The 17,842-nt window shown below is 44.6% G+C and overlaps 1 protein-coding gene across 1 annotated transcript in view; it reads right to left on the bottom strand.

Moving 5' to 3' along the window:
• LOC141247742 (anoctamin-7-like) overlaps positions 1-17,364 on the bottom strand; it is a gene marked incomplete at its 3' end in the record, with an annotated part of 58,500 nt that extends 41,136 nt beyond the window's left edge. The window contains exons 1-4 of the mRNA XM_073669258.1: positions 17,232-17,364; positions 14,762-14,937; positions 14,521-14,628; positions 14,152-14,288 (exon numbers count right to left, since the gene is read on the bottom strand). Coding sequence (XP_073525359.1) covers positions 14,152-14,288; positions 14,521-14,628; positions 14,762-14,937; positions 17,232-17,364 — 554 coding nt within the window. The remainder of the gene's footprint in view (positions 1-14,151; positions 14,289-14,520; positions 14,629-14,761; positions 14,938-17,231) is intronic.
• Between the last annotated feature and the right edge of the window lie 478 nt (positions 17,365-17,842).

The raw sequence follows: 17,842 nt of genomic DNA, 5'->3' as shown, positions 1-17,842 counted from the left end.
TACAGGAGGTAACTCAGGATCAGTAATGTAATGTATGTACACAGTGACTGCACCAGCAGAATAGTGAGTGCAGCTCTGGAGTATAATACAGGAGGTAACTCAGGATCAGTAATGTACTGTATGTACACAGTGACTGCACGAGCAGAATAGTGAGTGCAGCTCTGGAGTATAATACAGGAGGTAACTCAGGATCAGTAATGTAATGTATGTACACAGTGACTGCACCAGCAGAATAGTGAGTGCAGCTCTGGAGTATAATACAGGATGTAACTCAGGATCAGTAATGTAATGTATGTACACAGTGACTGCACCAGCAGAATAGTGAGTGCAGCTCTGGAGTATAATACAGGATGTAACTCAGGATCAGTAATGTAATGTATGTACACAGTGACTACACCAGCAGAATAGTGAGTGCAGCTCTGGAGTATAATACAGGATGTAACTCAGGATCAGTAATGTAATGTATGTACACAGTGACTGCACCAGCAGAATAGTGAGTGCAGCTCTGGAGTATAATACAGGAGGTAACTCAGGATCAGTAATGTAATGTATGTACACAGTGACTGCACCAGCAGAATAGTGAGTGCAGCTCTGGAGTATAATACAGGATGTAACTCAGGATCAGTAATATAATGTATGTACCCAGTGACTGCACCAGCAGAATAGTGAGTGCAGCTCTGGAGTATAATACAGGATGTAACTTAGGATCAGTAATGTAATGTATGTACACAGTGACTGCACCAGCAGAATAGTGAGTGCAGCTCTGGAGTATAATACAGGAGGTAACTCAGGATCAGTAATGTAATGTATGTACACAGTGACTGCACCAGCAGAATAGTGAGTGCAGCTCTGGAGTATAATACATTACATTACTGATCCTGAGTTACACCCTGTATTATCCTCCAGAGCTGCACTCACTATTCTGCTGGTGCAGTCACTGTGTACATACATTACATTACTGATCCTGAGTTACATCCTGTATTATACTCCAGAGCTGCACTCACTATTCTGCTGGTGCAGTCACTGTGTACATACATTACATTACTGATCCTGAGTTACATCCTGTATTATACCCCAGAGCTGCAATCACTATTCTGCTGGTGCAGTCACTGTGTACATACATTACATTACTGATCCTGAGTTACCTCTTGTATGTACACAGTGACTGCACCAGCAGAATAGTGAGTGCAGCTCTGGAGTATAATACAGGAGGTAACTCAGGATCAGTAATGTAATGTATGTACACAGTGACTGCACCAGCAGAATAGTGAGTGCAGCTCTGGAGTATAATACAGGATGTAACTCAGGATCAGTAATGTAATGTATGTACACAGTGACTGCACCAGCAGAATAGTGAGTGCAGCTCTGCAGGATAATACAGGGTGTAACTCAGGATCAGTAATGTAATGTATGTACACAGTGACTGCACCAGCAGAATAGTGAGTGCAGCTCTGGAGTATAATACAGGATGTAACTCAGGATCAGTAATGTAATGTATGTACACAGTGACTGCACCAGCAGAATAGTGAGTGCAGCTCTGGGGTATAATACAGGAGGTAACTCAGGATCAGTAATGTAATGTATGTACACAGTGACTGCACCAGCAGAATAGTGAGTGCAGCTCTGGAGTATAATACAGGAGGTAACTCAGGATCAGTAATGTACTGTATGTACACAGTGACTGCACGAGCAGAATAGTGAGTGCAGCTCTGGAGTATAATACAGGAGGTAACTCAGGATCAGTAATGTAATGTATGTACACAGTGACTGCACCAGCAGAATAGTGAGTGCAGCTCTGGAGTATAATACAGGATGTAACTCAGGATCAGTAATGTAATGTATGTACACAGTGACTGCACCAGCAGAATAGTGAGTGCAGCTCTGGGGTATAATACAGGAGGTAACTCAGGATCAGTAATGTACTGTATGTACACAGTGACTCCACCAGCAGAATAGTGAGTGCAGCTCTGGGGTATAATACAGGAGGTAACTCAGGATCAGTAATGTACTGTATGTACACAGTGACTCCACCAGCAGAATAGTGAGTGCAGCTCTGGAGTATAGTACAGGATGTAACTCAGGATCAGTAATGTAATGTATATACACAGTGACTGCACCAGCAGAATAGTGAGTGCAGCTCTGGAGTATAATACAGGATGTAACTCAGGATCAGTAATGTAATGTATATACACAGTGACTGCACCAGCAGAATAGTGAGTGCAGCTCTGGAGTATAATACAGGAGGTAACTCAGGATCAGTAATGTAATGTATGTACACAGTGACTGCACCAGCAGAATAGTGAGTGCAGCTCTGCAGTATAATACAGGATGTAACACAGGATCAGTAATGTAATGTATGTACACAGTGACTGCACCAGCAGAATAGTGAGTGCAGCTCTGGAGTATAATACAGGATGTAACTCAGGATCAGTAATGTAATGTATGTACACAGTGACTCCACCAGCAGAATAGTGAGTGCAGCTCTGGAGTATAATACAGGATGTAACTCAGGATCAGTAATGTAATGTATGTACACAGTGACTGCACGAGCAGAATAGTGAGTGCAGCTCTGGAGTATAATACAGGAGGTAACTCAGGATCAGTAATGTAATGTATGTACACAGTGACTGCACGAGCAGAATAGTGAGTGCAGCTCTGGGGTATAATACAGGAGGTAACTCAGGATCAGTAATGTACTGTATGTACACAGTGACTGCACCAGCAGAATAGTGAGTGCAGCTCTGGAGTATAATACAGGATGTAACTCAGGATCAGTAATGTAATGTATGTACACAGTGACTGCACGAGCAGAATAGTGAGTGCAGCTCTGGAGTATAATACAGGAGGTAACTCAGGATCAGTAATGTAATGTATGTACACAGTGACTGCACGAGCAGAATAGTGAGTGCAGCTCTGGGGTATAATACAGGAGGTAACTCAGGATCAGTAATGTACTGTATGTACACAGTGACTGCACCAGCAGAATAGTGAGTGCAGCTCTGGAGTATAATACAGGAGGTAACTCAGGATAAGTAATGTAATGTATGTACACAGTGACTCCACCAGCAGAATAGTGAGTGCAGCTCTGGAGTATAATACAGGAGGTAACTCAGGATCAGTAATGTACTGTATGTACACAGTGACTGCACCAGCAGAATAGTGAGTGCAGCTCTGGAGTATAGTACAGGATGTAACTCAGGATCAGTAATGTAATGCATATACACAGTGACTGCACCAGCAGAATAGTGAGTGCAGCTCTGGAGTATAATACAGGATATAACTCAGGATCAGTAATGTAATGTATGTACACAGTGACTGCACCAGCAGAATAGTGAGTGCAGCTCTGGGGTATAATACAGGAGGTTACTCAGGATCAGTAATGTAATGTATGTACACAGTGACTGCACCAGCAGAATAGTGAGTGCAGCTCTGGAGTAGAATACAGGATGTAACTCAGGATCAGTAATGTAATGTATGTACACAGTGACTGCACCAGCAGAATAGTGAGTGCAGCTCTGGAGTATAATACAGGAGGTAACTCAGGATCAGTAATGTAATGTATGTACACAGTGACTGCACCAGCAGAATAGTGAGTGCAGCTCTGAAGTATAATACAGGATGTAACTCGGGATCAGTAATGTAATGTATGTACACAGTGACTGCACCAGCAGAATAGTGAGTGCAGCTCTGGAGTATAATACAGGATGTAACTCAGGATCAGTAATGTAATGTATGTACACAGTGACTGCACCAGCAGAATAGTGAGTGCAGCTCTGGAGTATAATACAGGATGTAACTCAGGATCAGTAATGTTATGTATGTACACAGTGACTGCACCAGCAGAATAGTGAGCGCAGCTCTGGAATATAATACATGATGTAACTCAGGATCAGTAATGTAATGTATGTACACAGTGACTGCACCAGCAGAATAGTGAGTGCAGCTCTGGGGTATAATACAGGAGGTAACTCAGGATCAGTAATGTACTGTATGTACACAGTGACTGCACGAGCAGAATAGTGAGTGCAGCTCTGGAGTATAATACAGGAGGTAACTCAGGATCAATAATGTAATGTATGTACACAGTGACTGCACCAGCAGAATAGTGAGTGCAGCTCTGGAGTATAATACAGGATGTAACTAAGGATCAGTAATGTAATGTATGTACACAGTGACTGCACCAGCAGAATAGTGAGTGCAGCTCTGGGGTATAATACAGGAGGTAACTCCGTATCAGTAATGTAATGTATGTACACAGTGACTGCACCAGCAGAATAGTGAGTGCAGCTCTGGAGTATAATACAGGATGTAACTCAGGATCAGTAATGTAATGTATGTACACAGTGACTGCACCAGCAGAATAGTGAGTGCAGCTCTGGGGTATAATACAGGAGGTAACTCAGGATCAGTAATGTACTGTATGTACACAGTGACTCCACCAGCAGAATAGTGAGTGCAGCTCTGGAGTATAATACAGGAGGTAACTCAGGATCAGTAATGTAATGTATGTACACAGTGACTGCACCAGCAGAATAGTGAGTGCAGCTCTGGAGTATAATACAGGAGGTAACTCAGGATCAGTAATGTACTGTATGTACACAGTGACTGCACGAGCAGAATAGTGAGTGCAGCTCTGGAGTATAATACAGGAGGTAACTCAGGATCAATAATGTAATGTATGTACACAGTGACTGCACCAGCAGAATAGTGAGTGCAGCTCTGGAGTATAATACAGGATGTAACTCAGGATCAGTAATGTAATGTATGTACACAGTGACTGCACCAGCAGAATAGTGAGTGCAGCTCTGGGGTATAATACAGGAGGTAACTCCGTATCAGTAATGTAATGTATGTACACAGTGACTGCACCAGCAGAATAGTGAGTGCAGCTCTGGAGTATAATACAGGATGTAACTCAGGATCAGTAATGTAATGTATGTACACAGTGACTGCACCAGCAGAATAGTGAGTGCAGCTCTGGGGTATAATACAGGAGGTAACTCAGGATCAGTAATGTACTGTATGTACACAGTGACTCCACCAGCAGAATAGTGAGTGCAGCTCTGGAGTATAATACAGGAGGTAACTCAGGATCAGTAATGTAATGTATGTACACAGTGACTGCACCAGCAGAATAGTGAGTGCAGCTCTGGAGTATAATACATTACATTACTGATCCTGAGTTACACCCTGTATTATCCTCCAGAGCTGCACTCACTATTCTGCTGGTGCAGTCACTGTGTACATACATTACATTACTGATCCTGAGTTACATCCTGTATTATACTCCAGAGCTGCACTCACTATTCTGCTGGTGCAGTCACTGTGTACATACATTACATTACTGATCCTGAGTTACATCCTGTATTATACCCCAGAGCTGCAATCACTATTCTGCTGGTGCAGTCACTGTGTACATACATTACATTACTGATCCTGAGTTACCTCTTGTATGTACACAGTGACTGCAGCAGCAGAATAGTGAGTGCAGCTCTGGGGTATAATACAGGAGGTAACTCAGGATCAGTAATGTAATGTATGTACACAGTGACTGCACCAGCAGAATAGTGAGTGCAGCTCTGGAGTATAATACAGGATGTAACTCAGGATCAGTAATGTAATGAATGTACACAGTGACGGCACCAGCAGAATAGTGAGTGCAGCTCTGGAGTCTAATACAGGATGTAACTCAGGATCAGTAATGTAATGTATGTACACAGTGACTGCACCAGCAGAATAGTGAGTGCAGCTCTGGAGTATAATACAAGAGGTAACTCAGGATCAGTAATGTAATGCATATACACAGTGACTGCACCAGCAGAATAGTGAGTGCAGCTCTGGAGTATAATACAGGATATAACTCAGGATCAGTAATGTAATGTATGTACACAGTGACTGCACCAGCAGAATAGTGAGTGCAGCTCTGGGGTATAATACAGGAGGTTACTCAGGATCAGTAATGTAATGTATGTACACAGTGACTGCACCAGCAGAATAGTGAGTGCAGCTCTGGAGTAGAATACAGGATGTAACTCAGGATCAGTAATGTAATGTATGTACACAGTGACTGCACCAGCAGAATAGTGAGTGCAGCTCTGGAGTATAATACAGGAGGTAACTCAGGATCAGTAATGTAATGTATGTACACAGTGACTGCACCAGCAGAATAGTGAGTGCAGCTCTGAAGTATAATACAGGATGTAACTCGGGATCAGTAATGTAATGTATGTACACAGTGACTGCACCAGCAGAATAGTGAGTGCAGCTCTGGAGTATAATACAGGATGTAACTCAGGATCAGTAATGTAATGTATGTACACAGTGACTGCACCAGCAGAATAGTGAGTGCAGCTCTGGAGTATAATACAGGATGTAACTCAGGATCAGTAATGTTATGTATGTACACAGTGACTGCACCAGCAGAATAGTGAGCGCAGCTCTGGAATATAATACATGATGTAACTCAGGATCAGTAATGTAATGTATGTACACAGTGACTGCACCAGCAGAATAGTGAGTGCAGCTCTGGGGTATAATACAGGAGGTAACTCAGGATCAGTAATGTACTGTATGTACACAGTGACTGCACGAGCAGAATAGTGAGTGCAGCTCTGGAGTATAATACAGGAGGTAACTCAGGATCAATAATGTAATGTATGTACACAGTGACTGCACCAGCAGAATAGTGAGTGCAGCTCTGGAGTATAATACAGGATGTAACTAAGGATCAGTAATGTAATGTATGTACACAGTGACTGCACCAGCAGAATAGTGAGTGCAGCTCTGGGGTATAATACAGGAGGTAACTCCGTATCAGTAATGTAATGTATGTACACAGTGACTGCACCAGCAGAATAGTGAGTGCAGCTCTGGAGTATAATACAGGATGTAACTCAGGATCAGTAATGTAATGTATGTACACAGTGACTGCACCAGCAGAATAGTGAGTGCAGCTCTGGGGTATAATACAGGAGGTAACTCAGGATCAGTAATGTACTGTATGTACACAGTGACTCCACCAGCAGAATAGTGAGTGCAGCTCTGGAGTATAATACAGGAGGTAACTCAGGATCAGTAATGTAATGTATGTACACAGTGACTGCACCAGCAGAATAGTGAGTGCAGCTCTGGAGTATAATACAGGAGGTAACTCAGGATCAGTAATGTACTGTATGTACACAGTGACTGCACGAGCAGAATAGTGAGTGCAGCTCTGGAGTATAATACAGGAGGTAACTCAGGATCAATAATGTAATGTATGTACACAGTGACTGCACCAGCAGAATAGTGAGTGCAGCTCTGGAGTATAATACAGGATGTAACTCAGGATCAGTAATGTAATGTATGTACACAGTGACTGCACCAGCAGAATAGTGAGTGCAGCTCTGGGGTATAATACAGGAGGTAACTCCGTATCAGTAATGTAATGTATGTACACAGTGACTGCACCAGCAGAATAGTGAGTGCAGCTCTGGAGTATAATACAGGATGTAACTCAGGATCAGTAATGTAATGTATGTACACAGTGACTGCACCAGCAGAATAGTGAGTGCAGCTCTGGGGTATAATACAGGAGGTAACTCAGGATCAGTAATGTACTGTATGTACACAGTGACTCCACCAGCAGAATAGTGAGTGCAGCTCTGGAGTATAATACAGGAGGTAACTCAGGATCAGTAATGTAATGTATGTACACAGTGACTGCACCAGCAGAATAGTGAGTGCAGCTCTGGAGTATAATACATTACATTACTGATCCTGAGTTACACCCTGTATTATCCTCCAGAGCTGCACTCACTATTCTGCTGGTGCAGTCACTGTGTACATACATTACATTACTGATCCTGAGTTACATCCTGTATTATACTCCAGAGCTGCACTCACTATTCTGCTGGTGCAGTCACTGTGTACATACATTACATTACTGATCCTGAGTTACATCCTGTATTATACCCCAGAGCTGCAATCACTATTCTGCTGGTGCAGTCACTGTGTACATACATTACATTACTGATCCTGAGTTACCTCTTGTATGTACACAGTGACTGCAGCAGCAGAATAGTGAGTGCAGCTCTGGGGTATAATACAGGAGGTAACTCAGGATCAGTAATGTAATGTATGTACACAGTGACTGCACCAGCAGAATAGTGAGTGCAGCTCTGGAGTATAATACAGGATGTAACTCAGGATCAGTAATGTAATGAATGTACACAGTGACGGCACCAGCAGAATAGTGAGTGCAGCTCTGGAGTCTAATACAGGATGTAACTCAGGATCAGTAATGTAATGTATGTACACAGTGACTGCACCAGCAGAATAGTGAGTGCAGCTCTGGAGTATAATACAAGAGGTAACTCAGGATCAGTAATGTAATGTATGTACACAGTGACTGCACCAGCAGAATAGTGAGTGCAGCTCTGGGGTATAATACAGGATGTAACTCAGGATCAGTAATGTAATGTATGTACACAGTGACTGCACCAGCAGAATAGTGAGTGCAGCTCTGGAGTATAATACAGGATGTAACTCAGGATCAGTAATGTAATGTATGTACACAGTGACTGCACCAGCAGAATAGTGAGTGCAGCTCTGGAGGATAATACAGGGTGTAACTCAGAATCAGTAATGTAATGTATGTACACAGTGACTGCACCAGCAGAATAGTGAGTGCAGCTCTGGAGTATAATACAGGATGTAACTCAGGATCAGTAATGTTATGTATGTACACAGTGACTGCACCAGCAGAATAGTGAGCGCAGCTCTGGAATATAATACATGATGTAACTCAGGATCAGTAATGTAATGTATGTACACAGTGACTGCACCAGCAGAATAGTGAGTGCAGCTCTGGGGTATAATACAGGAGGTAACTCAGGATCAGTAATGTAATGTATGTACACAGTGACTGCACCAGCAGAATAGTGAGTGCAGCTCTGGAGTATAATACAGGAGGTAACTCAGGATCAGTAATGTACTGTATGTACACAGTGACTCCACCAGCAGAATAGTGAGTGCAGCTCTGGGGTATAATACAGGAGGTAACTCAGGATCAGTAATGTACTGTATGTACACAGTGACTCCACCAGCAGAATAGTGAGTGCAGCTCTGGAGTATAGTACAGGATGTAACTCAGGATCAGTAATGTAATGTATATACACAGTGACTGCACCAGCAGAATAGTGAGTGCAGCTCTGGAGTATAATACAGGAGGTAACTCAGGATCAGTAATGTTATGTATGTACACAGTGACTGCACCAGCAGAATAGTGAGTGCAGCTCTGCAGTATAATACAGGATGTAACTCAGGATCAGTAATGTAATGTATGTACACAGTGACTCCACCAGCAGAATAGTGAGTGCAGCTCTGGAGTATAATACAGGATGTAACTCAGGATCAGTAATGTAATGTATGTACACAGTGACTGCACCAGCAGAATAGTGAGTGCAGCTCTGGAGTATAATACAGGATGTAACTCAGGATCAGTAATGTAATGTATGTACACAGTGACTGCACGAGCAGAATAGTGAGTGCAGCTCTGGAGTATAATACAGGAGGTAACTCAGGATCAGTAATGTAATGTATGTACACAGTGACTGCACCAGCAGAATAGTGAGTGCAGCTCTGGAGTATAATACAGGATGTAACTCAGGATCAGTAATGTAATGTATGTACACAGTGACTGCACCAGCAGAATAGTGAGTGCAGCTCTGGAGTATAATACAAGAGGTAACTCAGGATAAGTAATGTAATGTATGTACACAGTGACTGCACCAGCAGAATAGTGAGTGCAGCTCTGCGGTATAATACAGGATGTAACTCAGGATCAGTAATGTAATGTATGTACACAGTGACTGCACGAGCAGAATAGTGAGTGCAGCTCTGGAGTATAATACAGGATGTAACTCAGGATCAGTAATGTAATGTATGTACACAGTGACTGCACCAGCAGAATAGTGAGTGCAGCTCTGGAGTATAATACAAGAGGTAACTCAGGATAAGTAATGTAATGTATGTACACAGTGACTGTACCAGCAGAATAGTGAGTGCAGCTCTGGAGTATAATACAGGATGTAACTCAGGATCAGTAATGTAATGTATGTACACAGTGACTGCACCAGCAGAATAGTGAGTGCAGCTCTGGGGTATAATACAGGAGGTAACTCAGGATCAGTAATGTACTGTATGTACACAGTGACTGCACCAGCAGAATAGTGAGTGCAGCTCTGGAGTATAATACAGGAGGTAACTCAGGATCAGTAATGTAATGTATGTACACAGTGACTGCACGAGCAGAATAGTGAGTGCAGCTCTGGAGTATAATACAGGAGGTAACTCAGGATCAGTAATGTACAGTATGTACACAGTGACTCCACCAGCAGAATAGTGAGTGCAGCTCTGGAGTATAATACAGGAGGTAACTCAGGATAAGTAATGTAATGTATGTACACAGTGACTGCACCAGCAGAATAGTGAGTGCAGCTCTGGGGTATAATACAGGAGGTAACTCAGGATCAGTAATGTACTGTATGTACCCAGTGACTCCACCAGCAGAATAGTGAGTGCAGCTCTGGAGTATAATACAGGAGGTAACTCAGGATCAGTAATGTAATGTATATACACAGTGACTGCACCAGCAGAATAGTGAGTGCAGCTCTGGAGTATAATACAGGATGTAACTCAGGATCAGTAATGTAATGCATATACACAGTGACTGCACCAGCAGAATAGTGAGTGCAGCTCTGGGGTATAATACAGGATGTAACTCAGGATCAGTAATGTAATGTATGTACACAGTGACTGCACCAGCAGAATAGTGAGTGCAGCTCTGGGGTATAATACAGGAGGCAACTCAGGATCAGTAATGTAATGTATGTACACAGTGACTGCACCAGCAGAATAGTGAGTGCAGCTCTGGAGTATAACACAAGAGGTAACTCAGGATCAGTAATGTAATGTATGTACACAGTGACTGCACCAGCAGAATAGTGAGTGCAGCTCTGGAGTATAATACAGGATGTAACTCAGGATCAGTAATGTAATGTATGTACACAGTGACTGCACCAGCAGAATAGTGAGTGCAGCTCTGGAGTATAATACCGGATGTAACACAGGATCAGTAATGTAATGTATGTACACAGTGACTGCACCAGCAGAATAGTGAGTGCAGCTCTGGAGTATAACACAAGAGGTAACTCAGGATCAGTAATGTAATGTATGTACACAGTGACTGCACCAGCAGAATAGTGAGTGCAGCTCTGGAGTATAATACAGGAGGTAACTCAGGATCAGTAATGTAATGTATGTACACAGTGACTGCACCAGCAGAATAGTGAGTGCAGCTCTGGAGTATAATACAGGATGTAACTCAGGATCAGTAATGTAATGTATGTACACAGTGACTGCACCAGCAGAATAGTGAGTGCAGCTCTGGAGTATAATACAGGATGTAACTCAGGATCAGTAATGTAATGTATGTACACAGTGACTGCACCAGCAGAATAGTGAGTGCAGCTCTGGAGTATATACAGGATGTAACTCAGGATCAGTAATGTAATGTATGTACACAGTGACTGCACCAGCAGAATACTGAGTGCAGCTCTGGGGTATAATACAGGATGTAACTCAGGATCAGTAATGTAATGTATGTACACAGTGACTGCACCAGCAGAATAGTGAGTGCAGCTCTGGAGTATAATACAGGATGTAACTCAGGATCAGTAATGTAATGTATGTACACAGTGACTGCACCAGCAGAATAGTGAGTGCAGCTCTGGAGGATAATACAGGGTGTAACTCAGAATCAGTAATGTAATGTATGTACACAGTGACTGCACCAGCAGAATAGTGAGTGCAGCTCTGGCGTATAATACAGGATGTAACTCAGGATCAGTAATGTTATGTATGTACACAGTGACTGCACTACAGAATAGTGAGTGCAGCTCTGGAGTATAATACAGGATGTAACTCAGGATCAGTAATGTAATGTATGTACACAGTGACTGCACCAGCAGAATAGTGAGTGCAGCTCTGGGGTATAATACAGGAGGTAACTCAGGATCAGTAATGTAATGTATGTACACAGTGACTGCACCAGCAGAATAGTGAGTGCAGATCTGGAGTATAATACAGGAGGTAACTCAGGATCAGTAATGTACTGTATGTACACAGTGACTCCACCAGCAGAATAGTGAGTGCAGCTCTGGAGTATAATACAGGATGTAACTCAGGATCAGTAATGTAATGTATGTACACAGTGACTGCACCAGCAGAATAGTGAGTGCAGCTCTGGAGTATAATACAGGAGGTAACTCAGGATCTGTAATGTAATGTATGTACACAGTGACTGCACCAGCAGAATAGTGAGTGCAGCTCTGGAGTATAATACAGGAGGTAACTCAGGATCAGTAATGTAATGTATGTACACAGTGACTGCACCAGCAGAATAGTGAGTGCAGCTCTGGAGTATAATACAGGATGTAACTCAGGATCAGTAATGTAATGTATGTACACAGTGACTGCACCAGCAGAATAGTGAGAGCAGCTCTGGAGTATAATACAGGATGTAACTCAGGATCAGTAATGTAATGTATGTACACATTGACTGCACCAGCAGAATAGTGAGTGCAGCTCTGGAGGATAATACAGGATGTAACTCAGGATCAGTAATGTAATGTATGTACACAGTGACTGCACCAGCAGAATAGTGAGTGCAGCTCTGGAGTATAATACAGGATGTAACTCAGGATCAGTAATGTAATGTATGTACACAGTGACTGCACCAGCAGAATAGTGAGTGCAGCTCTGGAGTATAATACAGGATGTAACTCAGGATCAGTAATGTAATGTATGTACACAGTGACTCCACCAGCAGAATAGTGAGTGCAGCTCTGGAGTATAATACAGGAGGTAACTCAGGATCAGTAATGTAATGTATGTACACAGTGACTGCACCAGCAGAATAGTGAGTGCAGCTCTGGAGTATAATACAGGATGTAACTCAGGATCAGTAATGTAATGTATGTACACAGTGACTGCACCAGCAGAATAGTGAGTGCAGCTCTGGAGTATAATACCGGATGTAACACAGGATCAGTAATGTAATGTATGTACACAGTGACTGCACCAGCAGAATAGTGAGTGCAGCTCTGGAGTATAACACAAGAGGTAACTCAGGATCAGTAATGTAATGTATGTACACAGTGACTGCACCAGCAGAATAGTGAGAGCAGCTCTGGAGTATAATACAGGATGTAACTCAGGATCAGTAATGTAATGTATGTACACAGTGACTCCACCAGCAGAATAGTGAGTGCAGCTCTGGAGTATAATACAGGATGTAACTCAGGATCAGTAATGTAATGTATGTACACAGTGACTGCACCAGCAGAATAGTGAGTGCAGCTCTGGAGTATAATACAGGATGTAACTCAGGATCAGTAATGTAATGTATGTACACAGTGACTGCACCAGCAGAATAGTGAGTGCAGCTCTGGAGTATAATACAGGATGTAACTCAGGATCAGTAATGTAATGTATGTACACAGTGACTGCACCAGCAGAATAGTGAGTGCAGCTCTGGAGTATAATACAGGAGGTAACTCAGGATCAGTAATGTAATGTATGTACACAGTGACTGCACCAGCAGAATAGTGAGTGCAGCTCTGGAGTATAATACAGGATGTAACTCAGGATCAGTAATGTAATGTATGTACACAGTGACTGCACCAGCAGAATAGTGAGTGCAGCTCTGGAGTATAATACAGGATGTAACTCAGGATCAGTAATGTAATGTATGTACACAGTGACTGCACCAGCAGAATAGTGAGTGCAGCTCTGGGGTATAATACAGGATGTAATGCAGGATCAGTAATGTAATGTATGTACACAGTGACTGCACCAGCAGAATAGTGAGTGCAGCTCTGGAGTATAATACAGGATGTAACTCAGGATCAGTAATGTAATGTATGTACACAGTGACTGCACCAGCAGAATAGTGAGTGCAGCTCTGGAGTATAATACAGGATGTAACTCAGGATCAGTAGTATATGTGCAGGGTGATGTATGATTTCTTGGAGTCGGGTGGACCCTGCGGTGATCCTCGCCATCCCTATCCTCTCGGGTCACTGACGCAGTTATTCGGTGGGGTCTCACCTCTGCAGCTTGGATTTGCGGAACGCGCAGGTGTAATAGTCCAGTGGTTTGTTGGGGACGTGCTGGTACATGGGGTTGGGCAGGTGAAGCCCCTGGAGGAATCTGTCCGATGTGTTGTTGTCTGGATTCGGCTGGGCCTGATGGAGGACACAATCGTTACAGAAACCAATGACAGCCAAAGATTGTTAAAAGTAGTTGTCGATTCCCTTCCCCTTAGGCTTGTGCAGCGGACTTCTCCGGTGCTGGACGCTGGGCATAAAGGTTTACCACCCAAAAAAAAAAATTATTACTTGTGGTGCTCACAGCAAAATTGTGCCCTATTCCCAGATTTTCTATGGGGTCACTGAATAGGAAATAATGCAGCCTGACCTGTAGTGGGGCCCTCATGCACAGCTCCTCAGCGTAGTACACCAGGACGTCCCAGGGGGCGCTAAGCTTCAGATAGTGCAGAGATCTTCGCTCGCTCAGAGTCTGCTCCTGTTCGGGGGGCATGCACATTGTTACCACATACAATCTATGCGAATGAGACCTCATGGGTCGACACAACCAGGGGCCACAAAACTATGAGCTGCATAGGGGACCCTCCATGTGTCCCTTGCAGGGGCCTCACCTTCTCACACAGGAGGCCAGCCTTCAGCAGGTTGCGGTGGAAGCGCCTCCGGTGGTTTTCAGAAGCGGCTTTGCCCCTTGCTCTGCCCCCTTGTCCACGATGGTCAGATCCTTTGGAGGATTTCTCTGTCTTGTGCTTCTTGGAAGAAATTTTCTCCTCCCAAACAAGGACAAAGTCTGCAAAAAAAGCAGACAAAATCCCAGTGCCTGTAATACTAACGGACACACAGTATATATGTATATAGCCACTCCTCATCATGGGGATTGTAGCCCCTGGACGGAGAAGGGATTAATGGAGATCACTGATCTGCAAACGATAAAAGATGGAAACACAATGTTCACATCCGGATTATTCAGTCTGAGGAAGGTTCTGCCCCTGATTGTAGAAATCATCAAGATCCGCTGCCAGCAGCTCCTATGTGATCACCGACCAATGACGTCCCCAATGTGCTCGATGGAGACAAGTCCGGAGACGCTGCAGCTCCTGTGTGATCACCGACCAATGACGTCCCCGATGTGCTCGATGGAGACAAGTCTGGAGACGCTGCCAGCAGCTCCTGTGTGATCACCGACCAATGACGTCCCCGATGTGCTCGATGGAGACAAGTCCAGAGAAACTGCCGGCAGCTCCTGTGTAATCACCAACCAGTGACGTCCCCGATGTGCTCGATGGAGACAAGTCTGGAGACGCTGCCGACAGCTCCTGTGTGATCACCAACCAGTGACGTCCCCGATGTGCTCAATGGAGACAAGTCCAGAGAAACTGCCGGCAGCTCCTGTGTAATCACCCACCAGTAACGCCCCTGATGTCCTCGATGGAGACAAGTCCGGAGATGCTGCCGGCAGCTCCTGTGTAATCACCGACCAGTGACGTCCCTGATGTGCTCGATGGAGACAAGTCTGGAGACGCTGCCGGCAGCTCCTGTGTCATCACCGACCAGTGACGTGTCCGATGTGCTCGATGGAGACAAGTCTGGAGACGCTGCCAGCAGCTCCTGTGTGATCACCGACCAATGACGTCCCCGATGTGTTCGATGGAGACAAGTCCGGAGATGCTGCCAGCAGCTGCTGTGTAATCACCGACCAATGACGCCCCCGATGTGCTCGATGGAGACAAGTCCAGAGACGCTGCCGGCAGCTCCTGTGTAATCACCGACCAATGACGTCCCCGATGTGCTCGATGGAGACAAGTCCGGAGATGCTGCCGGCATCTCCTGTGTAATCACCGACCTGTGACGTCCCCGATGTGCTCGATGGAGACAAGTCCGGAGACGCTGCTGGCAGCTCCTGTGTAATCACCGACCAATGACGTCCCCGATGTGCTCGATGGAGACAAGTCTGGAGACGCTGCCGGCAGCTCCTGTGTAATCAACGACCAATGACGTCCCCGATGTGCTCAATGGAGACAAGTCTGGAGACGCTGCCAGCAGCTTCTGTGTAATCAACGACCAATGACGTCCCCGATGTGCTCAATGGAGACAAGTCTGGAGACGCTGCCAGCAGCTTCTGTGTAATCACCGACCAATGACGTCCCCGATGTGCTCGATGGAGACAAGTCCGGAGACGCTGCTGGCAGCTCCTGTGTAATCACCGACCAATGACGTCCCCGATGTGCTCGATGGAGACAAGTCTGGAGACGCTGCCGGCAGCTCCTGTGTAATCAACGACCAATGACGTCCCCGATGTGCTCAATGGAGACAAGTCTGGAGACGCTGCCGGCAGCTCCTGTGTAATCAACGACCAATGACGTCCCCGATGTGCTCGATGGAGACAAGTCCGGAGACGCTGCTGGCAGCTCCTGTGTAATCACCGACCAATGACGTCCCCGATGTGCTCGATGGAGACAAGTCTGGAGACGCTGCCGGCAGCTCCTGTGTAATCAACGACCAATGACGTCCCCGATGTGCTCAATGGAGACAAGTCTGGAGACGCTGCCAGCAGCTTCTGTGTAATCACCGACCAATGACGTCCCCGATGTGCTCAATGGAGACAAGTCCGGAGACGCTGCCGGCAGCTCCTGTGTAATCAACGACCAATGACGTCCCTGATGTGCTCAATGGAGACAAGTCTGGAGACGCTGCCAGCAGCTTCTGTGTAATCACCGACCAATGACGTCCCCGATGTGCTCAATGGAGACAAGTCCGGAGACGCTGCCGGCAGCTCCTGTGTAATCACCGACCAATGACGTCCTTGATGTGCTCGATGGAGACAAGTCTGGAGACGCTGCCGGCAGCTCCTGTGTAATCACCGACCAATGACGTCCCCGATGTGCTCAATGGAGACAAGTCCGGAGACGCTGCAGCTTCTGTGTGATCACCGACCAATGACCTCCCGGCTGTGCTCGATGGAGAAAATTGGACTTTTCTCCATGGAGCACATCGGGGACGTCATTGGTCGGTGATTACACAGGAGCTGCTGGCAGCGGATCTTGATGATTTGTACAATCAGCGGCAGAACCTTCCTCAGCTGACCATTAATGACGTCAGTGACAGCAGCCGAGGCCGGGGGTGCCGGGATTTCTGCTCGAGGCTTAGACTCCAGACTGAATAATCCTAAGGTTGTGAAAGTACAGTTTCCATTTATATCATTACCATGTCTATCCATCTGGTGATTTCCATAATTCTACCTCCTTTACTTCTTGGAGTTGAAACTTCAATGTTGATAAGTGTATATATATTTGTGTGTCTGCGAGTGTGTGTTTATGAGTTTTATATATATATATATATATATATATATATATATATATATATATATATATATACAGTACAGACCAAAAGTTTGGACACACCTTCTCATTTAAAGATTTTTCTGTATTTTCATGACTATGAAAATTGTACATTCACACTGAAGGCATCAAAACTATGAATTACCACATGTGGAATTATATACTTAACAAAAAAGTGTGAAACAACTGAAAATATGTCTTATATTCTAGGGTCTTCACAGTAGCCACCTTTTGCTTTGATGACTGCTTTGCACACTCTTGGCATTCTCTTGATGAGCTTCCAGAGGTAGTCACCGGAAATGGTCTTCCAACAATCTTGAAGGAGTTCCCCGAGATGCTTAGCACTTGTTGGCCCTT

This window comes from Phyllobates terribilis, unplaced genomic scaffold, assembly GCF_046119375.1.
Source record: "Phyllobates terribilis strain yellow unplaced genomic scaffold, ASM4611937v1 Scaffold_3232__1_contigs__length_85435, whole genome shotgun sequence".
NCBI classification, from domain to species: domain Eukaryota; kingdom Metazoa; phylum Chordata; class Amphibia; order Anura; family Dendrobatidae; genus Phyllobates; species Phyllobates terribilis.
This window is presented reverse-complemented; position numbering and strand designations above follow the sequence as displayed.